This window comes from Mytilus edulis, chromosome 12 (genome assembly GCF_963676685.1).
Source record: "Mytilus edulis chromosome 12, xbMytEdul2.2, whole genome shotgun sequence".
Taxonomy (NCBI): domain Eukaryota; kingdom Metazoa; phylum Mollusca; class Bivalvia; order Mytilida; family Mytilidae; genus Mytilus; species Mytilus edulis.
The window spans coordinates 37,417,429-37,445,169 of record NC_092355.1 but is presented as its reverse complement, the minus strand read 5'-3'; the positions used below and the strand labels follow the sequence as shown (position 1 = coordinate 37,445,169).

The window sequence follows — 27,741 nt, the reverse complement described above, 5'->3', positions numbered from 1 at the left end:
AAAACTATACATATAAAAAAAGAAGATGTGGTATGATTGCCAATGAGACACCTATCCACAAAAGACCAAAATGACACACACATTAACAACTATAGGTAACCGTACGGCCTTCAACAATGAGCAAAGCCCATACCGCATAGTCAGCTATAAAAGGCCCCGATAAGACAATGTAAAACAATTCAAACGAGAAAACAAAACGGCCTTATTTAAGTAAAAAAATGAACGAAAAACAAATATGTAACACATAAACAAACGACAACCACTGAATTACAGGCTCATGACTTGGGACAGGCACATACATAAATAATGTGTCTGGGTTAAACATGCTAGCGGGATCCCAACCCTCCCTCTAACCTGGGACAGTGGTATAACAGTACAACATAAGAACGAACTATAAAAATCAGTTGAAAAAGGCTTAATTCATCAGATAGACAAAAAATACAAGTGGACGTGGTCGGGTACTTATACATCCCGACACAAAAAGACACAATGAAGAGATCTGAGAGTAATCGCAGTTATCTGACAGCTAGTTCAAAGCCAATAAAAACTAATAAAAAAATCATGATTCTAAGACTAAACAATCAATCGGTACACATCCAGCATACAATGGATTTAGTGTAAAGAAGTCATAAACATCCAGAGAAAAACACGACCTTGTGCAATTCCAAGTTACAGGTATCCACAGATTGTAGATCCATGAAAATGTATATTTATATAACATACTAGTAATATTTAGTTAGCTTTTAATATACTGATAACAACATCAATATTTCTACCAATAAAAACAATATTCAATGATCTTATTACAGTGTTGAATAGGTAACCTTTTAGAATAAGTGTATTTAAAGGAGCAACAAGTTTACATGGTTCATTTCTAAATTTCCGGGCACGGTTATTAACATTTCCGTAAAAAAGAGGATGTGGTATCCCGTTTGAAATAAGTTTTTTACAGGTACAACCAACCTTCATAACCAAATCTTTAATAATTGAAAAATTTAGTAAAGGTTTTAAGTAATTTATGGTAACGATATCCCTGGTTTAATAATTTACAAGTAATACATAGGTTGCGTTCGTTAAAATCAAAAACGTCACAACGGACACGGGCATAGCGAACAAGTTGTGAAATATAAACACCGTAAGATGGTGACAAAGGAACATCTCCATCTAAAAATAGGAAATTAACAATAGGGAACGAAAAATCGTCTCTTTTGTCGTATATTTCGGTGTGTAGTTTCCCGTTTAAAACCGAAATATCTAAATCCAGGAAGGGACAGTTATTACCGAATACATTTGATAGACCACCAAAGATCAACACGAAACATACTGAAAACCAGGGATTATATCGTGTGTCCCCGGAAGGTTTAGCGGATTCTGTTTCAATCATTACACCCGAGTGTCGTACGTGGAAACATATTCAAAAACATAAACATCGGTAATCTACTGTTACCTCTAATGCTTCTTTGAGACAAACAGATAAAATAGCAGCCGCCTGAAGACAAGAAAACGAAGTCACGGTTATCAAAGGTTTTGCTCTGTGAACTATAATTATTTGTCTGCTGGTGTTTTCCTTTTTTGGCCATGGCGTTATTTTCGATTTATGACTTTACTGTCCCTGTGGTATATTTCGTTTCTCTTTCATATGCTTGCATCTGTCGTATAAAAATCTACAAACAAGACAAGGAATTTCATTTTCTAAAACAGCACATTTAAGTATAGGCTGCCTCATGCAGATTGATTGTCATACAGCCTCTACAAACCTTTACTGGGAGTCAAATTGTATTCTAAATCACTAGAACATTAACAGAAGAAAGTACCACCAGTAGTACGATAAAAATGCTAACTCTAGTTTAGATATCAAATCAATTATACAGACCGGACTTTAGGGCACAACTACCACGACAATCGGAAATATTCCGCAGACTACAGTCAAGTGATCATGGTTTGTGTATACTGTCGATCAGGGATGGTGTTTTTTCTTGACTTTTTTTCAAAGATATATTGAGTTGCAAGCAGCAGCAAGGCAAGACGTTTTTTTTTCAATACAGAGTTCTTTTGATATTTGTCCTACAGGTGCTCTGATGATACAATTGTTTTATGTCCCCTATTTAAAGATTGATATGGACAAAGTGTATTTTGCAATGACGAAATGTTTTGAAATTGATGTCCAATGATGTTGGATAAAAGCTCGCTATATGTAGTACACAAACATTTGACCACCACTTTTTTGCAAAAATGTCCGAAGTTAAACATTCATATTCGCAATAGTATTATAGAATTCGTGGCTTAAGAATGTTGTCGTGTTTTTTAAACACTATGGACCAATACTGACATTGGAAATTTGCTACACCTTCCACTCACAAACACATATTATTTCAGCCTAGTGTCAGAACAGCTTTATAACGTTTCCACATTACAAAAGTCATTTGAGGTCTGAATTACTGATTTAAGTTACGTACACCTACATAGAATTTTGTTATCTTGCGTCATTTAGTTTGGGATTGAATAACCGAAAATTTCTCAATTTTCATACGAATAAAAGGCTGTTTTATCATAAAACATATATTTTTTAAGTTGTTAGTTTTCATAAAATGATTATATTACTATAAATACAAAATAATTTAATAAAAATCGTCATGACATTATAAAACTCAGTTATAAGTATGTTTTGATATAATTTTTGTTGTCTTTTTTGCATGTACCGTTTTCAACATATATGGCAAAAACATAAGTTTTCATTTTCATTGAGGTATTCTTGGTGATTATATTAATCAATACATGTGTGTTCATTATTCTTATAACTGGGGGAAAAAAAGACATCAGTTAAAACTGAAAACACCCCTTTTTGTAAAGTCGCATACGTGTGTTTGGAAATCTAATTTAATGATAGGTTTCCACCTTTTTGGTAAAAAATAGATTCAAGTTTTTAATGATTCTACAGTAAAAAAGGGTATTTGAAATGCAGTTAGATATTCAATGTTGTTTTCCTTGAAAACAACATGTGACCTTTGATCATGATTTCTGAAAAACTGCACCATAATGTCTTTTGACGACCAGAAGAATTTCAAAGTCCGAATCCAAAGATATATGATATAGCCGTTTACCAGTTTTGATGATTAAAATTTCATAAATCCGACTTTGGTCACCGGCCTATTATATTTACTTAGTTTTTTAGTTTATCGGGAAAGTTTTATTGCTGTATATGGTATACGATATCTACTATTAACGACAGTCAACACATTTACAATCTCATACAGCATTTATTTTTGATATATGATTATTTGTATGTTTGTTTGATTTTTTTATCAATTGTGTTGTATATTAAGGTGGTACCTAACACTACAGGGAGATAACTTTGTAAAATCAGCTGAACGTTTTAATAACGTTGCGTTGTTAAGGGAATATTAAGCTTCTCAATGATCAAAATTAGTGTTTGTCAAACTGCTATGTGACCAGTATAATTTTTCTGATAAAATGATTGGTTCAAATTTTTTGAAATTCTTATATATTTGTCAAAGGGTCAAAATAAATACTTTGTCAAAATTTTATGAAAATTAAACGAGCCAATTTAATTTTAGTGAAGGTGTTGGGTACCACCTTAATGATGAACGTTAATACATTTCATCTTGTATAGTTTAAAAACTTTTATATAACATTGATTGATTATTTTTTTGTATTTTAACGCCTTTTCTAAGCACCGCATTGAGGCTATTTCGTTGCGGTCAGTTTTTAATGGTGGAATAAGACACCGTTCACACCGACCTTCGATAGGGAACTTTTCAATATAATAATTATAATTATATTAACTATTCTATCGTGTCGATATTTCAATTATGACTATACATGTTTGTCAAAGGATGTGATGTAATGCTTTATGTAATATGTAAAATAGAAATGTCTTTAGTATTATATGTTAGTGCTTATTGATGTTTAAACACTGAATGTAAATAACGCAACAATGTATAATTTAACGATCACTACTTAACAAATCAGGTGTTTAACACATGAAATTCCAATGTACATTCTTCATTGCTGATATAGAATTCGTTATGCAAAAGTAGACAAATGCACATGCAGCTTAAACATACATGATATATGGGTTAACATATAATGATCAGCAATTGCATATTTGAAAGTCCACCAATGAAGGAAAAAGAACTAAATTATGAAATACAGGTAATAAGTATAAACTGCACTGAACATGAAAGCATTTATTCTCCTAACGGCAATGCTAGTATTTATTTACCTATCTTATCTGCAGTTTTAAGTCGACTTATGATTGTTTCACATGTTAAAAATTGCCGAAGTGTTGCCACCAACAAAAAAGGACACACGAAACCATATCACTGTGTGAATTTAAGTGTGTTTAAGACTTTTTGAAAAGAGCCATTATGATCATAAGGTTGTATGTGTGTCTTTCATAACCTTGGATTTTAAAACAACATATTCAGGAAGAGAACATGACGTTATGCCATGTTTAACCCATTTCTCTGACGTCAGTCTATTGTTCTAACGGTGGATTATTTTTCAAGAATCCACTGACTACCATGTTAACTTAAGATAACTTATATCATAACTTATAACTTACGTGATTATATCCTCTCAAAAACGAGTGACTAATATAGGTTCGAACTCGCGCGTATTTTCGACAGTTAAGTCTGTAGTCTATGCATGATACCACTAAACCACGAGTGCTGATATAAATTATTATCTAAATATCACTCTTATAGCGTATATCTGTCAATGCATGTCAATAAACTGTATTTCTGTCTTTTTGTTATTTTATGAAATATTTAAATACTATAAAATCAAGGAATAGTAGATATTACTTACTAGTACAATTCCTTTATAAAATAAAAATCCATGTACACATAACACTTATCACTTTTAAGGTACAAGTCTTTCCCTTTTCATCATCTTCTGGTTTTATTATTTCAATGATATCATACTATGATCACGTAGTTAATCTTTGTTTGATTATAAATGATCCAAATATACATCAACATTTAACTGACTCTTATATGAATAAAGTGTAATTAACTACCACTGTAAAACTACTTTTTTGACGGTGAAACCAGAAACAAAATCGTCGACTTTAGAGTAAAAATGAAATATAGATACCTCTAAGATTTAAAACGATATTTTGGTAGAGAAAAACATTACAAAAATAAATCATTCCGGGTACTAGGCTTGAACTAGGCACTGTTAATATCACAGTTTTTTTCTTTCGGTGCCATCGACTAGACTAAAGTCGCTCGTTGATTATCGTTTACGAATCCACTACTTCTTATCAATTCTCTACTACATAAACACCTGCTTTGTGCAAACCGAAACGTTGAGCTGGATTTTTACGTGATAGGTCAAATGGTACCAATTAACAGAAAGACGTGTTACTCTGGCACAGTATTCTTACTCTGTGTCTCCTACTCTTCTCCCATCAGGATGAGTAGCTTTTCCGAATTTTCAAGTCTTTTGTTAGAACACAATTCCTCCCGCTTTCGAGGAAAGTCAACACACACAAAATGTCGCATGGAGAAATTTATAATAATAAACAGCTATATAATGGGTTTTTTTTTCAGTCACGTGTTTTCATCCTTACAGAATGGGTATATGTAAAAGGCCATAAATGAGTGGCGAAAGATACCAGAGCTACATAAGTCGATATCTTGATCAACATTTGGCATCAGTCGTGTTACTCATAATAGCTAAACGGGGGTTATAAGCCCCATATTCGTCGATAGGGGACGACATTAGAAACATATCCGTGAACGGATTTTTTAAAACGGTCAACCAACTGGTGATGGCGTCCGTAAAATTTACGGAAAAAAAATCCAACTACAACACATGGAACTATTGTTGTGTGCTTTATGTGAGCAGATTCTCTTTATCGAGGAAATCATAACTCATGGCTATAGCAAAAGACAAACCAAATCAAAACAAGATAAAACTTTTGTATTAAGTACATGCAATGCTTCAAAATGCTACATAACTTCATAATGGTCGAGTATTTGACTTTTTTAGATTATCGGAAAAGCTGACTTATAGACAGGTGGCTGTATACTTATTTTCATCGATTATATTTAGTTTGAAATGTACCCCGCACTCAATATCCACCTAATGTGTAGTTGAATATTTGCTTGAAAATATTTTTTGTTCAGGAAAGTCATGGCGATGCTTGGATTCAAAATAAAAACAAGAACACGAAAACTTGTTTTATTATAATGCTACATTTCTTTTATATGGTACATTCACATCAGACAGGTTTTAAATCTATTTGTTTTATTCAAAATATCACACATAATCCTGAAATCTGGCATATCTTAATTTAAAGCATTAGCATTTTTATAATAATGTAATTCTTTATTGTCGTATAAGTACAATTATACTGGTGACATAAAAAAAAGTAGCAACAACAAAATAACGGAGTTGAACAGGTAAACTCAAAGTGTGCTATTTATCGCATGTTGGTTCTTTATGTACATGTTCAGTTAAGATAATGTGTTTACCTGCACTTGTCGTAATACTTTGTTGCTGTTGCATAGTTTCATTGATAATGTCTTTTAAATTGTCAAACACAACATTATTGATGGGATAATACTCCAAATGTCCAGAATCTTCTTTTGTTTGTATCCTCAAATGTCTCACTTGATCGTTTTCCCTAAAATAGTAAAGCTCAAGAGTGCAATCGATAAATGTCTTGTCTATTTTTGTTTAGATTCGTACAGAACAATGATTAATTACAGGTATCAGTAAACATCACTTTACATATGAGATATGTATCTTACAACGCAATCCAAGGTTTACCATTCAAATGTTTGGTTTGTATGGGTTGATATATGTATGTGTGTGTTACATTTTAATGTTGTGTCGTCATTCTCCTCTTATATAAAATGCATTTCACTCGGTTTTGTTTGTAACCTGGATTTTTTTTATCGATGTATGAGTTTTGAACATCGGTATACTGTTGCCTTTGTAGATATATTAAGATGTGACCACCCAGTCATTCATTTTCAAATACTCTTCAATTTCGTATGCCAATTAAATCTAAATGTAACCTTCCAACTCTTTCACTTGAGCTAATCCCTTCTTGTAAACGAATTGATTTGGCGTACCCATTTATGAGCTTATATTTTGAATGAGTATTAAATCTTTCTGTCAGGAAGTATCAGTATTCTATGATTTCTTTTTTAAGAATAACATAACAATCCTAGCAACGTCTTATTTTTATAAATGTTCATATACGTGACATTCCTCGCAAAATGAGGTTGTAATCTGATAGAAACTCAAACATAAAGACGTATCATGGCCACACTGCTGATTAAATGTGAATTTATTATACACAGCATCACTGAAGTTTGAAGAAAACGTAACAGTTTATATAACAGTTTGGCAAAAAATCTAAATATTGGCAAACAGAGAGTATTGTCTGGAAATTTCGAAAATTACCCACACCTTACAACTCATTGATGCTTAACAAATAAAAAGAAATGTTGTTCAATTGTACCAACGAAAAGTGTTACCTATATATATAATTACATTAGATGTATCTTTCATTATAATACGTTATTATGATTGGCTACATTGCAATCTCGTGTTATTTCTTTATCAACTGCATCACACAATAAATTTACCATTACGATGACACGAGGTCTCACAACACTGAGTTACAACAGTTTTTTCAAAATACTAGAATACAATGTACTATTATTGCTATGTTCATCAATGTACATGTATTATCATTCAAAGTGATACACAATCCCAACATCACTTAATATATTGCTCGTGACATTAACCTGTTGATCCAACAACAACAAAATTCCCGTATATTATCCGATTGTATAAATCTTTTTCCAAGAAAGGAATAAATAGGTTTTGAGTATTTTTTACATTGAATTGTGAAACATACCTAGTATATCAAACAATAATTAGTGACTGTTTTTGGAGATTATAGTTTACTGTTTACAAAATATGAGCTATCCGAAATACTTATTATTTTTGTATTCAATGCATATATAATCTTAGCTGTATTTGGCACAACTTTTTGGAATTTTTGGTAATCTATGCCCCTCAAGCGTATGAAGTTATAAGCCTGGTACCTTTAATAACTATTTACACCCTGGGTCGTCGCCGATGGTATCAACAGCCTAGTAGTTAGCACTTCGGTGTTGACATGCATATCAATAATATGTTCTAATTAAATTACATTATAAATCTGGTACCTCACATGCCCTCTCAAGCTTTGCTATTTTCCAAGTTATTATGGACTATCTCTTGAAGGGTGAATGCCTGCCTCACTGCCTTAAAACCGTATTCAGTCTATGAGTTGTGGTTTTCATCATTTTGTATGAGTGGCATACAACTTGGGTAAAAAATACTTAAACTAAAAAAATTGAACTCTAGAGAGGTAAATGACATACTTTCTAAAGTTGACCTCTGCTTGCGTGTTGCGGTTGTTCCGTTTTGTTTGAGCTTAATAAAATTCATATGAGACAATCTTCAGTTAAAAGTTTGCATTTTTCCAAGAAATATAAGGTGTAAAACTCTAGACAATGGTAGAAGGGTTAGTGAATTACTGCCTTACTTCAAACTATATTTGAAAGTTATGGTTTTCAGCACTGTTTATGATGAGTTAAAGTTAAGTTAGGGTTCCGAAACTATCATGAAACAGACTGAAAGAAAGATAGATAGATAGAAAGACGAACAGATGGAAACACAGACAGGAAGATATTCAAGGGTAACACTTAACGCCCCATTGCTTTCTACGGGGGTACTAAAGGAAACGGAAAGCAAATGATACTCACAAAAAATCTATGGAATACATTCCAATATTATTTGCACTTTCTCTTACGAGAAATGCTCCATTGCCCATGTATTTGTTTTTCAGAAGTATTCTCACTGCTTCCTGGCGCGTCATCTTTTCATAATACCATGGCTCGTTGACCTGTAAAAATGTACTTATTATTTTTCGAAGGAAAGAAATTTTAATGATAACCTGTCACATGTTATCAATCCTATACACAAAGTGCACTTTACCTTTTTACAAGGAATAATAATGCATGCAATGAATGATTTAAAAATAAATCACATAAAGTAGATATTGATAAATGACAGCACCTATGTTGTTGGAGTGGAGAGGGCCTAAGTTCCATTTGAATGTGAAACATTATATCTTTAAAACTAAGATGAAGACCACAATACTCGTTCATACCAAGAAGATAATTAAACCTAAACTTTTAAAAATTCAGTACTGTTTGGACCATACATCTTTGTTTGGTAGACAACAATGAGAACCCATTTTCTTTGAAGAACAAAAACAGCAAGTGTTCCTTAACATGTGATGAACAGTTACGCAGATAACTTTTTTCAGTTATTGTTTTGGATTTAGTCATTATAATGACGAATTGTGTCTACTAATTTTTTTCTGAAGAGATGGTTTTTTGAAATCGTTTCTCTTCTCAACAGAAAAGTTTTTACCTAACCTTGTCCTCATATGTTTTTGGCATTTAAGGGACCGCCTCGTAATTCCAAAATTGATCTCAGCGTCACATGAACATTTAAAAAGTATAAGACATACTCACTGATGATTATTATTCGTCATATTGATAACGTACTCAATGCTCTTCAACTTATTACTTGTTTAGCTTTCGAATATTTTGATCTGAGCATCACTGATGAGCAGGGTTTCCCCTGGATCAATTATTTTTTTCGCCACCTCTTTCGCCAATACAATGTATTTTTCGCCACTTTATTATTTTTTTCGCCAATTAACATAAATACATTTTTCGCTTAAAATTTACCTTTTTGATCATTTATTTCACAACGACAGCTTTCTTTTCTAAACTTTCTTTAAAAGGAGAGGAGACGTCAAAAGTTTGATTCAAACACGTGCGTCGCAAAGTGGTAAATAAATTCTGTATGTGACATTAAACGGAAGCCATTTTACCATATCATTTTGTCAAACAATTCAATCAACACCTTGGTTAATTAGTGCTTTGTTGTCAATAGCTATAAAATACAATCAGCTGATTATTGATTTTCTGTCCAAATCTTAATGAGGTCAAGATGAATTCCGAGTATTGTCTGATCGGTTAAAGTCCGAGAAACTCGAGAAAAAAAAATAAACAAGATGGAGGAAAATAAATCGTTATATATATTTCGTTCGCCAAATTCTTTCGCAAATGACGAATTTTGATCGCCACAATTATTATTTTTTCGCAGCGGAAACCCTGCTGATGAGTCTTACGTAGACAAAACGAGCGTCTGGCGTATCAAATTATAAACTTGGTACTTTTGATAACTATCAATTACCTTTCCAATATCTTTAATAGATAACAGTATGTGCTTATCTGATGATTTTAATCTTGGGTGCACTTTCTCTTTACACAAATTACATATGAAAATACCGCAATCTTCGCATTTCCATTTACATTTTGATGGTCTGACACATGAAAGCAATTTGAGCTACATTATGACAAGTTTAATCCGCCATCTTGAATCCGGCTGAAATGATAAATTAATATGCAATATAAAAATAAAATACAAATTTCAAGTCATACGCTCATAAAATAAGTACTACGAAAGACTATTGATAGGATGAAAACAAAACGAATTGCATTAGCGCAGATGTTTGTCTATAACAAAAAGCCGAAGAAAGACACAGTGGTAAAAAAAAAAGACAACAGTGCTAACAAGTGCAGAATTGGCAACTATAATGCCATCATTAAACGATGTCTTCGATACCGCTGGCACCCTCAATGCAATATTTGTTTGGCGGGTTATGTTCGTTGGTGTAAAATTTCGCGATATAGGTGAAACAGGGTATAGGAAAAAATCCCAATCAAATAGTTCGTCTGACACTGAAATGATTGTTGTTAAAAAGTTGTAAAAATTGAGAAGTGTCTATTGTTAATCCCAATCAAATAGTTCGTCGGACACTGAAATGATTGTTGTTAAAAAGTTGTAAAAATTGAGAAGTGTCTATTGGTTTTTTTTATATGCATGACGTCGTATATTTTTAATAATTTGATACAGTTAATCAATATAATACCAGTACTTCGATACTTGTCACAAGTACACAAATCTCCTGTTAATGTTACAGTTGATTAGTTACGGATTTGACCGAATATTTGATGTACTTATTAGAACATAAAATGTTCATGAGTGACTTGTAACATACTCTCATATAATTTGACACTATTTAATTGAAAAAAAAAATATCTGAAAAACTACTTCCACATTTATATTATCAATAATATTGGTTTGTAACCAATTAACTTCTTATGTTGTTAAACTAAACATAAAATATTATTGATCTTACAAACGAGAAAAATAGAAAGTTTTCAAAAAGAACTTTACGTATTGATTAATTTGTCGATGAAATCAATTTCGCGATTTCAATGTATACCCGTCAAAATAAGCGAAAATAAGCACCTCCAATACGGGTATGTTGCAAACTTTATTGATCACCAATTGGTATCGCATCTTAATTTTACTTTATAAACAAACGAAAAATATCTCAAAAGTAAATCCGATTTTCTTGAAACTGCAACAACTTACAACCTAATTGGTTAATGCTATAGTATTAATGAATGGGTGTTTTTATAATGGCCCTGTTATATGTCCAAGGTCTGTAATAATGGTCGAGGAAGTCTGTAATGGCCCGAGGCAACGCCGAGGGCTATTACAGACATCCGAGGCCATTATTACTGACCGAGGACATATAACAGGGCCATTATAAAAACACCCATTTCTTAATACATTTATTAACCAACTGACCAAAAGTGTATATGTTGCTGCTAACTTGATGTACGGTCTTACTCTTTTAATGACAGTTTAGTTTGAACAAAATAATTTGTACTTCACCATTATAAAGCTTTAAATATACCAAATATCCAAGATATTAAGTTGAAAGAGATATGTGTTAAAAAACAGGATGAACAGTGATCCCTTTATATGGTTCTTTAATGTTGGTTGCTGGTTACTAAATTAAATAAAATACAAAAAGGTATTATACTCTTTACAACTTAGTTTTATAAACTTTATTAAAAACCCTAACAAGGCTTAATACAGACAAACAGGGCATTAATACAGGGCCATTACAGAAAAACAGGACCATTACAGAAAAAACAGGGCCATTACAGAAAAACAGGGCCATTACAGAAAAAACAGGGCCATTACAGAAAAAACAGGGCCATTACAGAAAAACAGGGCCATTACAGAAAAAAACAGGGCCATTACAGAAAATATGTAATTTTTAATAAACAGTCACTTTTGGCAATAATGCACTTAGTTGGTTAATAATAATGTGTAATTGTACTACCATAAAGGCAATACATTTCTAAAAGTTACAAAAGTCAAGTGTAACTATTAATTTTATGATTTTAAAGTAAATAACATTCAGATTAACAATATAATAACAAAACATAATGGTACAATATCTTCCTTACAATATTTTTGGGATGTTCACTTCGAAATACAAAAAAATCTTAATCAGAATAATAATCAACCTAGGCAAGTTTTATAAATTGATTTTGCATTTAGAAATATATCAGTTAGATGACATAACACCATTTCAAAGCTGAGACTTCCCTTTTCAAGTATAATGCTAGAAGTGATTTACTCCCAGATTCAACATTTAAAATTCAAACCTTAACGAACTTTATAAAAAATCTTAACCAGAAATATCATATTGAAAACTGGAAAAACTCTCATCTCAATGTGGTGCAGCCAAGGATGTTCATTCACAATTGTATGATAACCTTTTATCACATTTGTTGACATTTTGCATAACAGGACAATGAGAGGATTAAAATAAAATAAGATCTCAGTCTAAAATGATTTTTTAGATGATTCTGTTGATTATACAATTTTTGAAATGTAATGTGCATTAAACTTCAATATCTTGGTAAAGTTTTTGTAATGCAATGGATCACTTTTCAAATTTATAAACATTTTTGTAATTGTAAATGTTATATAATGCCATTTTTCTCCTAGTAAATGTAATGCATTACATTGCAATGTTACTACTCATTACCATACATGGACTGTGTTACAACAATGGTAACATATCTTTCGGGGACATATATATGCTTTGTAAACATCCCCTCAATTTGCATAAACATATTTGATAAGAATAGTGCAATTTATTGAAGACAGTCTTATTAAGGTCTTTCCTCTTCGTGAGGAAAGACCTTATTGTTTTTCTCTTGTTTTTTCTTTTTTTCTTTTTTTTTTTTCTTTTTTTTCTTCCAACATTTTTTTGACAGGGCCTCCTCCCCTTTCTGTTGAAGTTATCAAGACCAAGTATGGACCATCGATAGACCTCATCATGAACTTCTACCAGATGAACTTTTGTAGGATTTCATCATCCCCTTTAGAAGTTATCTCCCTTTTATTGATTTTTTCAACATGGCCCCCCTTAAATGTTTTGAAAGATATCATGACCTTTTATGGACAAAAGGTATATATCATCATGATGTATTACCATAAGAGGCTGCTTAGGATTTCATCGTCCCCTTTGAGAGTTATATCCCCTTATAACAATTATTTTTATTTGCATTTTTCTTAAAAAATGTTAGAGATAGAATATAATTGAAAATGACAGCATGTACAAGAACAGATGGCAATGTTTATAAACATAAACAATTAATTTGTTACTTACCCTTATAAGGAGTTATTTCCCTTGAAAAATTGTACTTAATTTTTGAAAAATTCTATTTCGAGAACCGGCAGTCATAGAGACCTGGAACCTTCACCAATAATCTTTAATTCATGTGACCTTTAATATGCACCCAAGGTCAAAGGTCACCGAGTGCAAAAAAAAATTACGCTGCAATTTCAAGCTTACATATTAGGAAAACGATAAGACTTTGCTGCATACATACAGCGTGTAAATTGTTCCTCTCGACGAGCTCTACATTTTATGCAATAAGCCCAAACATGTCCGACCGTCTGTTGAAAAGTTACAACGGGATGATTCTTAAAGTATAGTATTGTGTGTATATCTTTTTAAAGGTACCAGATATCAACCTACTATAAACTGCAAAGATGATCAGTAATTCAAGACCTTCAATTTGAGGTCAATATCAGGTCATGATGAAATTTCACCTTGACCTTCAAATATTACTATGACCTTGACCTTGTGATAGTTGAAAGGTCAAGTGATCCTGAGTTGAATGGTGCTAGTCTCATGTCTCTACGACTTCCGGTTCTCAAGTTTGATATTGCATCATATATTTGATGATTAATTGTGACCTTGTTGAACTTTGAATTTGTTCCAATTATTTTTCTATAATGTTTATTTTTAACTGTAGATTATTTATCATTTAACAGATTTGAGATATCTATTATCGTTAAAGAGATAATGCAGTTTGAAGTTTTGCGAGCGGAGGCATGTATTTCTGAATCAACAAGAGCTTACCACTTAAAATGTTTTATAAATTGAACAGGTTAACATAGTTATATGATTGACCAAATACTAAAAACATTCCATGGAAAAAAACACCAAAAAATCAATTTGAAATTTTCAAGTTTTGCATTGACTTCGTAAGTTTTATAACTTCTATTTATATATTTGATATTGCATCATTTTTTGCACTTTGTCAAATGAGGTCATCTGATATATCAAATTGAAGGTCTTATTAAACTCTACTTAAAAATGAAAATTTTAAACCACCTTTTCATCCCAGGGGGACGGGTGAGGTCATTTAGTGCAAACAATCAAATTTCTCAGATGGTAAGGTTGTCGCATATCAAATGAAAGAACATAAAGTGTACATTTTACGACGTTATCGATACAGCTAATAGCATAAAGTAAAACGTACGTTAATTACTCATTCAATATACTAAATACTAGAAATAACTTCTGACAACTTATATAAACTCTCTTAATACAATAATAACAATATTCCTTTACTTGGAAATAACCAATATATACATTTACAACAGCATCAATGAAAATTAAGCACTTAATTTAAAAACAAAGTTAAAAAGAAAACTATCGATGCAAACCAATACAATCAACATTTCCTATTTGAATAGCTGTTCAAAAGTACTATTAAGGTAAGCACATTTACAAGATGTGTATCATTTCTTTGATTAGCTTTCTATTTTCCACATTTCATTGACAATCTCATAATTTTTTTGTTTGTTTTTGTTGTCTTAGTAATTGTTCTATTTTCAAAATGTGCCATCGATCTGCATTTCTTTCTCTATAGCTTCTAAAGCTGACAGGCATTGTACAGTTACATTTAATGCTCCTATTTTCTCCTTTTCATTTTTAGCATCAAATACTGAAAATATAAAGTAGGATATCTAATTCATTGTTGTTGAATGATGTTGTACAATGTATTTATAAAAAAAGTATTACCAAAAATATGTGTTTCCATGACAATTTGTTTAAAGTTAACAACTGACATTAACACTTCTTATTATTATAATACAAAAATAATGAGAATGGAAATGGGGACCGTGTAAAAGAGGAATTAACCTAACCAAAGAACAGAAAACAGCCGAAGGCTCCAAAGGGTCTTCAACACACACCCTAAGGTACGCTTCAGCTTACCACTTATCCAAAATTTGCACTTGTTCAGTGAAAATGAACATAATATTTTCTAATTCAAACTAACTAACTCTAACGACGAGATTCAATATGGCTGAACACAATAGGCGAATAATGTACGGTAAACAATTTATTTTTGGACAACAAGTGTGACCTGAACCTGAGTAGCAATTCTGAACGTTTTGAAAAATATGTAGCTCTATGGTCCGCAAATAGTAAAATAATAACATAAAGACCTAAGAGATACAATTCCGCAGTTATCAAATGTTGTACTTAAAAGTCTCATTCTATGAAATGCTTATTCTAAATTCGTTCATCTCAAACACATGTCATGTTCTTAAAATATGCCATACTCAGCCATTATTTTCCTAATGACAAATTAACTGTACTAACACTTTGCCATTTTTCAAATTTCTGAGTATATAACTAGACAGATTTTCTGTTGCTGGAATACCAAGATCTATGTCAATTTTCATTGATCAGTTTTATCAGGAAAATGAATTGAACTTACTTGGAATATCATGGTCTATGACATCATTATGGTTCATGAGTATATCTCGGACACTGACAAATGCAATACCAATATCTTCACATTCTCCATCGTCATCATCTTCTAAGGGCTCACTAACAACTGTGAAACGAATCCTAAAAAATACTTTATCTATTATCTAGGTGCTAACTAAATACTTTGAATCGAATCCTGAAAAAAATATACCTAATCTATTATCTGGGGGGCTCACTAACATCTGTGAAACGAATCCTAAAAAAACTACTTTATCTGGTATCTGGGGGGCTCACTAACAACTGTGAAATGAATCCTAAAAAAACTACTTTATCTATTATCTGGGGGCTCACTAACAACTGTGAATCGAATCCTGAAAAACATGTACGTTATCTATTATCTGGGGCTTACTAGCAACTGTGAAACAAATCCTGAAAAAAATATACTTTATCTATTATCTGGGGGCTCACTTGCAACTAAAAACGAATCCTGAAAAAAATATACTTTATCTATTATCTAGGGGCTCACTAGCAACTGTGAAACGAATCCTGACAAAAATATACTTATCTATTATCTGGGGGTTCACCAGCAACCGTGAAACGAATCCTGAAAAAATGTACTTTATCTATTATCTGGGGGCTCACTAGCAACTGTGAAACGAATCCTGTCAGAAATATTCTTTATCTATCATCTGAGGGGCTCACTTACAACTGTGAAACGAATCCTGAAAAAAATGTACTGTGTCTATTATCTAGAGGCTCACTAGCAACTGTGAAACGAATCCTGAAAAAGAATATACTTTATCTATTATCTGGGGGCTCACAAGCAACTGAAAAAGAATCCTTAAAAAATACTTTACTTTATCTATTATCTGGGGGATCACTAGCAACTGTGAAACGAATCCGGAAAACAATAAACTGTATCTATTATCTGAGGGGCTCACTTACAACTGTGAAACGAATCCTGAAAATAATATACGTTATCTATTATCTGGGGGCTAATTAACAACTGTGAAACGAATCCTGTCAGAAATATTCTTTATCTATCATCTGAGGGGCTCACTTACAACTGTGAAACGAATCCTGAAAAAAATGTACTTTATCTGTTATCTAGAGGCTCACTAGCAACTGTGAAACGAGTCATGAAAAAAAATAGACTTTATCTATTAACTGGGTGCTCTCTAGCAACTGTGAAGCGAATCCTGAAAAAGTATACTTTATCTATTAACTGGGGGCTCACTTACAACTGTGAAACGAATCCTGAAAATAATATACGTTATCTATTATCTGGGGGCTAATTAACAATTGTGAAACAAATCCTGAATTAAATATACTTTATCTAATATCTTGGCGCTCACTTTCATCTGTGAAACGAATCCTGACATAAATATACTTTATCTATTATCTGGGGGCTCATTAACAATTGTGAAGCAAATCCTGTAAAAAAAATGCTTTATTTATTATCTGGCGGCTCAGTAACAACTGTGAAACGAATCCTGAAAAAAATATCCTTTATCAGTTTTTTGGGGGGCTCACTAACAAAAGTGAAACGAATCCTAAAAAAAATATACTTTATTTATAATATCTGGGACTCATTAAAACTAAGTAACATATCCTGAAGATATACAACCAATGTTACCATCTGGATCAACATTAACAATAACTCTAGAATGTTAAAAGTGACGCCACCAAAATTCGAACTAGATCTGTGGTTTGTGTACAATGCGGACAGACAGACAGACAGACAAACAGACAAGGGTAAAACTTAATTCTCCCTCAGCTACGGTGGTGTCATAAACACAAATGTTCCTCGTATATGAATATAAAAACTGAATTTCTCAACTATTAAGATCAGAGAGCAATGTTATAACTCTGTAATTCTGGGCTTATATTGAGGGAGAGACTAAGCAAACATATATCATTTTGACTTACTGTTAACAATATATGATAAATAGTTGGCACACAGATATGCTCATGTGTACCACAGATATTTGTCATGTGTATTGAATTTAATTTAATTTATCAAGTATATATATCGGGTACAAACCTGCCACCATCCGGATCATCAGGTAACAACATTCCAGCCAGGTATTTTCTCTTAGGATAATTCTTAGCCATGTCGACATGGAATGCTGCAAATTAAACTCATTAATTAATATCTAGGTCGTTAGATAGCAACATACAAGTTAGTTTCCAACTTCATTGTCTTGAGGACAACCTATTCCATGGTAATATAATTCTCCAACACACCCTTATTATAATTTATCATAAAATGTAATAGATTTCACAAATTCATCAATAAATGGAGAGTTTCTTTAACTATACACGCATGATATTATGTACAACTTTCAATAAAACTAACAACAACAAAAGTCAGACATACAGTATAAATAAAAAGACCAATTTATATGACCAGTCAAAAAAAAATCTATTGTTTGTTTTAATAGAAAAATAATCAGCAAATTAAAGTTTATTGACTCCTCTGAAAATAAACTTAGTTTGCAAAACAATATTTTTTGTTCAGAAGGAACAAAGGTGATCAGCTGTGATGTTGGAAACATGTTGAACAACTTATTATTTAACTCAATCGCAAACGAAATGAAATTAATTTATACTTACTTTTGCTGTAGTTAAAATTGATAGGTTGTTCTGCTTTTGGTTTAGGTAGAGAAAACGGAGTTTCTAGTTCATGTAGCTCAATTCCTAGGAAAATGTACGAGACAAACAGTTGGGATATACTCTCTTTATCTAGTACTGCTGCACCGGTAGATAGCACTAAGTGGGTTATGGTCACTGTTACTATATTACTCTGAAATTAGTATATTGAATTAAGGATATTTACATGATTGGTGAAGAAAAACATGTAAGGATTCTGCTGAACCCAGTATCTCGCCTAATTTATGAATTTTATAAATGTTCTGCAATGTTAACTGGAAGTAAACTACGTACATAATTATAAAAGTAACATACGAAAAAACAGAATATATACTGGTTTTTGATCATAAGCAAGCTTCTGCACAAGTTTGGTAGAAATACAGTATAGTTTAAGAAAATTATTTAAATTTTAAAAACTTTAACCACAGAATAATTGTTATGTTAACTTGCAGGGGGAAGTGATGGTGGTCTTAAGATGCCTAATATTTACTATTTTTGTTATAGTGTAAAAATGTCTTGGCTGTATAAATTACTAGACCCCCAAAATTATTCTCCTTGGAAAATTTTGCTGCTTAGTTATATACAAAAATTTGGGGGGGACAAAATTTTACATTTAAGTAGGGAAGGATTGCTTTATTTAGCAAAAAATAAAAAAATAAAGTGCTATTCCAAATAGATGGAAAAGTAGGATAGAAGGTAGTTCTAAACTTGTTAATATTGAAAATAAATTAGTAGATAAAGTTAAAAAAGACCCAAAATCTTGTAAATATTTCTATAATTTATTTCTGGAGGATAATAAAGTATTATCACTATCTTCCCGTAACAAATGGGAAATAGACTTAAATATACAGATTGAAGATTGGAATGCTATTTATTCCATGCCCTTCATTATAACAAGAAATTCGTTTTTACAAAATTTTCAATTTAAGATTGTTCATAGAATTTTACCATGTAATTCCTTTTTATATAAATGTAAATTAAAAGAAACTGAACTTTGTACATTTTGTTCAGAAGTTAGAGAAAATATTTTTCGCATTTTTTGGGAATGTAATGTAACAAAAAACTTCTGGTTTTCCATTATAGATTGGATTAGAAGTTATGACATCTTCTTGCCTTTTAGTGCAAAAGAGGTCATTTTAGGAATGTCTGAGGATTTTGTCAACAGTAAAACAGTTAATAATATTTTGTTGTTACTTAAATACTATATATACAAATGTAGATGTAAGAGCGTATTGCCCACAAAATATGGTGGGATAGAATATTTAAAGTATTGGATCAAAATAGAAAAATACTCTGTATGTTTCTTAACCCCTACACAAAAAATAAAATTGGATCAGAAGTGGCAATTGTTAGAAGCAGCATTAAATTAACAAAATCAATTGTAATATTTATATCTTATTATACCATTATGATTTAATTGACCTTACAAGTGTTATTTAACTTCTTATACTTGTGTCTAATACTGTATTATGTAATATCACATGTTTCATCTTCAAAAATAAAATAATTACAAAAAAAAAACTTGCAGGGGGAAAAAAGTTCATTTATAAGTAAAATACGAAAAAGGATTTTTTTCACAAAATAAACTTTTTAATACCATCTTCCGATCATAAACAAGCTTTTGTCCTACCTTAATAGAAATCCAAAATAGTTTGAGAAGGTAATTGAAAATTTTCAAAAGTGTAACCTGAGTTTAGCCACTGTTAACTGGCAGAAAAACAAAGTCAATTTATAAGTAAAGTATAGATAAACAGGAAATAAATTTTTACACAATTTCCTTCTAGATACTATCTTTTGATCATAAACAAGCTTCTGTCCAAGTTTGGTAGAAATCAAGGATAGATTAAGAAAGTTATTTAAAAATCAATTTATAAAAAAAGTTTCTCGTGATGGCATACGAATTCTAGACAGAATAGTTAACAGACTGGTTTCATTACTTCGATCCGATAACTAAACAACGGTCACCAAAACAATGCAACGGCACACACTTCTTTAAAAACTCATCTAGAAATTTATTTACTTCGATTCGAATGCTTGAAACATCCTCCGTATAGCCCCGACTTAGCGCCAATGGATTTTGCGAAATTCCTGCGTATTAAATATTTTTTCCGTGGACAAAGGTTCGACGATTTATCTGAACTCAGACAGGAAGTAACAAACATAATCTTCAAAAAAAAACAATACAGTTTGAGAAAATATTTGATGACTGGTATAAAATTCTTTGAAAAAGGAAGACTACGTTGCGAAAAGTTAAAATGTTGACGTCGTCAAACGTCGGATCGTCAGAAAAAAAATTGTTTGATGTTCCTGTTTAGCAGGTATCGATAAAAATATGATTATTTAAGCAGGTAATGAACTAAAATGTGTGTACACTTAATCAGTAAATCATGAAGTTAGTTATATACTTGTTTTATTTATTGCTTACGGGTAATAAAATATTTTATCGAGATTGTCCTACAAGTTTACAGACAACCCGTGTACACATACATATAAACATATAGAGCCAAAAAAAGTTCAGTCTTAATTCAAATAATTATAATTATAATGTAAATTTAATGAAATAGTGCTGCCTCTATTCTATATGTATGTCTAATCATTTTTGATAGCTAAAGGTGTGTCTATCACTGTATCAAAGTGCACATTTTGATTTTTACAAGCTTCGGTTATGCGTACTCAAATAAGTAAGCATTTCTATGGTTATTTCCAAGCCTTATTTTGAATGTTATAGAATTACTGGTACAGTAGTAATTCCTAGGTTGTTGGTTTTTTTTTCTTTTTTCCTGTCATCAAAAGAAAGACATTGGTCTCAGACTAAAAATGGAAACATATTTTGACACTTAAAAATGTTTCCTTTATACATGTTCGTTAAAAAGAAGGAAACAAACTACGTATACTACAATAACAAAATAAATTACCAACGAATTGAACAAATCAACGCAAAAAAATCAATTCAGCAACTAAAGTAACATACACTTGCATATAAATGAACACAATGTACATAATTTATATAGTACACAAACAAGTCTAAATTGAAATCAACGTTCACACCTTTGGTTGCGTTGGATAAAAACCGCAATTTTTATTCGTGTGCATGTAATACAGATTTTGTTGTAGAGAGGTCTAAATACAGCACAAACAACATTTCTCAATTGACCAAAAAAGTGAAAATGTATATTTTAACAAAACGCATTTGACTAGCTTAACAATACGAACAACTGATGTTCTTACACCCTGTTGACTGCCATGGACGATTGCCAAATTAATTGATCACAAGATATAACAAAATGGATTTTAATATATATTTTATTCCAAAGATAAAACAATAAACTTGCGGCAAGATGGTATACCACAAACATGAGGTGCAAAACTTTGAACAAAATATCCGGATTTCGACAATTTATGTCTCCTCAATGATGCTAGGGATCGAAACAGTATATGGAAGGCCATATAATTTACCTAAATTTTAGGATAGACTCTTGAATTTTAAAGAGTCAAAATAGGATGAACGGATTATATAAACTGGAAGAAAAATATAAAACAAGCCCAAACAAAAAGATGTAAACAAGTCTAAATTAAAAACAATGTTCAAACCTATGATTGCGCTGGATTAAAACAGCATTTTTTATACATGTGTATGTTATAAAAAATTCGTTGAAGAGTGGTTTAAATAACATTTTCCAAAGGACCAAAAAAAGTGAAAAAGTATATTTTAACCAAATGCATTGACTAACAGGACGAACAACTGATAAAAGCAATTGCCATTATGTTTCAACAGTTACAATGTAACAGCCGTTTACAAAAGTAATTAATCATTTATATTTCAGCGTGTGATAAAATAACCACACAAATAATTATATACATGCAAGTTGTCTAAAAAAACTAATTCATTTTTTTTTTATTCAAATAACTATTCATTGATCCATTATTATTTGATTATTCAATTTAGAAGTAATATAACGGATATTTTCTGCTTGTTAATTTTTGTTTGTATAAGTTAGAGTTAAGTAGACAGTTTGAGGTTTGTATTAATCGATCATTTACAGTAATATTAACAAAAGCTCACTCATAAAGCACATAGAAGCACAATTCAACACATATAAACTTACATTTACTCTCTTTGCTGTACTAGTATTCTAAAATGTATAAAAGAAAGAAAAAATACATCAGAAATTGTAGATATGTACAAATATGCATGCATAGCATGATATATATTTTACTGGTGACAAACAGTAGATATGAGAAGCCAAGTCAGTAAACTTATTACAGTATGTGACGGAATACTTGAATGTTTTTTACAAGTTATTACCAATATTATTTCAACTGATCGGGTGTAGCTTACGTTTCAATTTGCATAAAGACATTCTATTTGAAAATGTGTGTGATAAGGATGATTGCCGTTATGATTATAACTGATTTTTAATCACCTATCAGTGTCATCAAAGGAATTTACAAAAGAATGACTGGACACTTCATTGATGAATTTATTCTAAAACACCTATCTATAGATGGACTTGTTTATTATGAGCGAGCCGGTTAAACTCCGCCCAGTCAAGTGAAATAAATTAGTAATAGCAACAACGGAATTCCTTGTGAACATGCCACTGGTCTCGTGAACTAGTGCGTGTTTCGAGGATCACAGTGAATCCTAAATGACGAATACGTCTTTTTATTTTTATCTTCTGACCTGATCCAGTTTATAATTTTGACATGTTCATTTCGGGCTTCCTTCATACACGTAGGCAGATCATCAACAATGCGGATATTCTTTCTGGCTAAAGGAGTAGGTTCAGTAAGACCCCTTTTTGGCCTCAAAATATAGCAGTTTTAGAAAATTGTGAAAATGTAATCGTTTAGATATTTATTGCAAAGTAGAATGCTTCTGCTACATAAATATGGGCTGTTTTTGACTAAACAATGCACATATATCGGGTACTAGCATCATTAAGTCATGCTAAATTACTGAAATCTTCACAATTGTAGCAATTTAGTTAAATTTTAGACGGTTTCCGTCTGAAATGAAAGTGGCCGCATTCGTGTTCATTCATAATATTGAAATGTAAGTTGTATTTGATGATAATACATAATATATATAAAGGTTGAGGATGAACACGGATGCGGCCACTTTCATTTGTGACAAAAACCATCTGAAAAGTGACGATGTTTGGCATATTTGATAGATTTTTCATATTTAAGCTTGAATCGGGACGTTTTAAATGACTTATTAAGTTCAAATCTTCCCCATTAACTAATTGAATCAATTGAAATAGACACTTTCGTTAGATGAACTTGAAAATTGAGGCCGAAATTGGCCCTTACCGAACCTACTCCTCTGACCAATGTGATAAGAATAACTCCTTATCAGCATAACGAATGAATCTAATTAATATAGGCTTTGGTCGTTTTCTCTCTCCTGCATTCTTACTAGCTGAAATTCTATTAGCATTTGCAAATGGGAAACTATCTACTTTAGCATGTTTAGGGGTTTTTTTTCGGTATATATGATATTCAATAATATAAGAAATGTATATTACACAAACTAACTGAACTAGTTTTAAAGTGAGAAGACTTTTAATTATACTGCATTTAAACATAAAAAATAACGGATTTCCATAGCATTTATAACCATGAAATAAAAACAAGTTTACCAACCATGATTTATACTGTTTCGGGTGTTCATTCATAAAAAGAATTCATTACTTGAATAGTTTGTTTCGCTATTGAAAGACAAAAGTCACAGTTAAATAATTTGCTATTGTTTGAACAGGAAAGGGAAAATACCTTAATGTTATCTTTTTATGCAAAAAAGAAATTGAGAATAATTGTTCATTTGATATATTGATATAATGCAGTATGTAATAAATAAATATCAAATTTTAATCGTACAAAATGTACAGTCTGTTTTCTCAATAATAATATAAAAATAATATAAGTAATAAATGAAATGCTTATGATACTATCTACGAAGCATCAAGGATGAGATGTCAATTCTTTTAGATTTTTATAATGGGACTTTATAGAATCCATGTTTCATCTACTTTACACAATAAGTTACATGACTCTAAATAATTGTAATTGTACATTACCTTTCCGATATCTTGAATGGAAAGAATCTTGTGTTTATCTGCTGACTTAAGTTTTTTGTGAATTTTCTCTTTACATGAACTACATAGTAAGATATCGCAGTCCACGCATTTCCATTTTATATTCTGTTGATCGCAAAACTGACACATCAAAGCTGTTTGTGCTGCATCCTCATTAGTATTGGATTTTTCCGCCATCACGAAACCGTCTAAAATTAAAAAAAATACATGACAAATACAAATGTATGAGTTGTTATGATATACTGTTTGCTTAGAAGTCAGCATTGATACAGGAAATTGATGAAACAAAATTGTATTTAGTTTAAAGGGATAAGCTGTTGAATTGCAAACAAATATGTTAGTTTTCATTCCTTTTTATCAACGTACACGAATTTCAGGAAATATGGGCTCTCTATCGAAATTATGCTTTAAAAAATTGAAAGTGCGCTTAACAAGTGGCTGTCAATCTTTCTGCTAAATGATTTAAGTTAGAATGTACGATGTTATTATAAACACGAGCGAATATTCAATAATGCTGACATCTTTACATATATGCACTTGTTTGTTGTTGACCTTTGATTTTGATATGATTGCACTGTACATTTTTTTCAATCTGGCAAAATCGAAAGTAAATACGCTGACCTTTCGAATGATATATATTCAGATGAGTGTAAGGTAGTGCAATACACATTTAATTTCAGCTTTGATAAGTGTTTTATATGATTATATATTTTCACTGCTAATCTCGTACTAAGAACAACAATATTGTTTATTTTGTAAAAAAATAATTGCGTTCTTCATTTATGCTGTATACTTTACAACACAATTATTTTCATTTACCGGCGTACATTCTTCTATTTGCGGTATTTGATCAAGGTTATGGTTGTTTTTTTCTAAAATTGTTTAACATCTATCGCTTTATATCATTGAATTTATATTTACCTTGTGTTCAGTGTATGTTTACTTGACTATGTTAGTATATCTTTTTTTTAATTTTTCAGCTACTGTTACATGTTTATGCTCATACCTAAGACATGGAATCATAACAATATACTGATGTGAAAGATGATATCATTTTTGGCGGGTAAATCAAACATTTCCAATGGTCATAGAGACGAATATTTAAAATTTCTAAACGTAACTGATGAGAACGAACATATAGTTATTACCGTAGTCTGATACCAAATCCCGTTAATTTTTTCGGAAAAATTGAAGAGGATAAATACCAAACAATTTCCAGGAAATGCTGCCGCCAAACATCTACCGAAAATAAAAATTGGAAAAAGAGTAAAAAGATAACTAAATCAAACTGCAGATTAATTCATCAAGTTAGGTATGACGTCCATTACCACTGAACTAGTATATATATTTGTTTAATAGGGGTCAGCTGAAAATTTTAAAATATGTAAAAATTAAATCACTGTATTTTTGTTAACCACTTAGTGTGAAAGTACTTTTATTCGTGGGGTACCAATTTTCGTGGTTTTCGTGGATAACTTTATCCACGAATTTAAGTGTCCAACGGAATAAAACAATCATTGTCCAAATCAAGAGATGGAACGATCCCCATCGGTAGGTTTGACTACTGATATCATCTAGAGGATATATTGAATAACGCAAATCTGAGAATACTTTAATAGCAGTTACAGAACTACAAGCGCATGCAGGATTATACCAATTTAATCTTTAATAACCTAAACTGTACAACTTTTGATCTTTTAACTCTCATAAAAATATTTTTGATCGACGAAATTCAGATTTCCGGTATTGGTATGCTAGTATTAAAAGTGTACATATGGGAAATAATAATTTCATGCTGGGCTTCATTGTCTTAAGAATTATTTGACAATTCACGATACGTTTATAGCATTTGTTTATGTTACGGTGACATGTTTATGGCTAAATTAACACCTTTGATGGTGGTCTTTAATATGTTGATCACTGTATCAGGGGTTAATTAGTGTTATCACTACGATTTACACGGGTCAATGTTTACTTTGCAATTTCCTCCAATCCAGACTATTTGTAACCTTCGTTTCTAAAGGCTTTAATTTTTCAATTTTTTGTTTAGAAAACTAAAATCCACAAATTTAATAACCCACGAACATGTAAATATTGCTCAAACCACGAAAATTGATACCCACGAATTAAAGTACTTTCACAATAAATAACTTGTTCATAACAATGACTCATCAACATAAGTACATAAACCGTAATGCCAAATATTTATTTATAATTATGTCAATACCCATGATAATTCATATCAACTCAGACGTGATGACAACTGGGGCAGTGATATCCTCGTAGAAGAAACTTCTACCAGCTTTGGTACTGACCCATTGGTTGTAAAAAAATCATCGTAGTTACCGAACTTAAAGTGTTGCACACTAAACGCGTATATTGTCTCATTATGTTTATTTCGTCTGCTTTACGTCAAAAAAATATACGCAAACGATGATGTATTGCTACGTTTTTTAGACATGGTCTCAATAGATCTTACTGTAATTGATTAGAATATAACATTGTATTAAAGACTGTTAGAAATGTTATGATGTAATAAAAAACACACTTTTTTATTTGTTTTGCTTTTTTCTCCTTACCTATTAATAAAGTTATTAAATATGAATACATATAATTAGTTTTTATACTTACTTGTATCAGAATATTTAAACAAATCTTAATATAAATGAGTTAAAACAGGTAACCATTTTAACATGATCACACAACATTAAATCATTGATTTTTCTACACATAAAGATCATGAATACATAAATAACATAAAGGTCAATACCCTTATCAAAGTGTACAAATCATTTTGAAATTTTAAATCGAAGTTATTTAAATAGAATATAGACAGGTAACTATACTTTGTGAACAAGATCGTCATACGGCAAACGTTTGGTTTTCTAATAGTATTGTTTGCCAATTTTAGTTCTCCTGCACTATTTT

The 27,741-nt window shown here is 31.3% G+C and overlaps 1 protein-coding gene across 3 annotated transcripts; it reads right to left on the bottom strand.

The window, feature by feature from the left end:
- LOC139498394 (X-linked retinitis pigmentosa GTPase regulator-interacting protein 1-like) lies at window positions 1-27,562 on the bottom strand. Of its 3 annotated transcripts, XR_011657921.1 has the most exons (9): window positions 27,445-27,552; window positions 25,962-26,052; window positions 24,796-25,001; window positions 22,819-22,845; window positions 18,677-18,866; window positions 18,105-18,189; window positions 16,068-16,201; window positions 14,933-15,287; window positions 1-519 (listed from the first exon to the last, which is right to left on the bottom strand). XR_011657921.1 is itself a non-coding variant. In XM_071286779.1 (7 exons), the coding sequence occupies exons 1-7, from the start codon at window positions 27,042-27,044 to the stop codon at window positions 15,175-15,177; spliced, it is 759 nt and encodes a 252-aa protein (XP_071142880.1). In that variant the 5' UTR covers window positions 27,045-27,168; the 3' UTR covers window positions 14,026-15,174. The 3 variants fall into 3 exon arrangements, 1 of the variants encoding a protein (XP_071142880.1); XR_011657922.1 differs by lacking the exon at window positions 25,962-26,052 and having other exon boundaries at window positions 27,445-27,562; XM_071286779.1 differs by lacking the exons at window positions 1-519; window positions 25,962-26,052; window positions 27,445-27,552 and adding an exon at window positions 27,041-27,168 and having other exon boundaries at window positions 14,026-15,287.
- Between the last annotated feature and the right edge of the window lie 179 nt (window positions 27,563-27,741).

Bases quoted from the DNA above. Each gene is read 5' to 3' on its own strand.
- LOC139498394 (XM_071286779.1), bottom strand. The intron at 22,846-24,795 runs GTAATGTACAAT...TATACATTTTAG, and splicing joins CCATTCAAGATATCGGAAAG to AATACTAGTACAGCAAAGAG. The intron at 18,190-18,676 runs GTAAGTATAAAT...TTTAATTTGCAG, and splicing joins CAATTTTAACTACAGCAAAA to CATTCCATGTCGACATGGCT.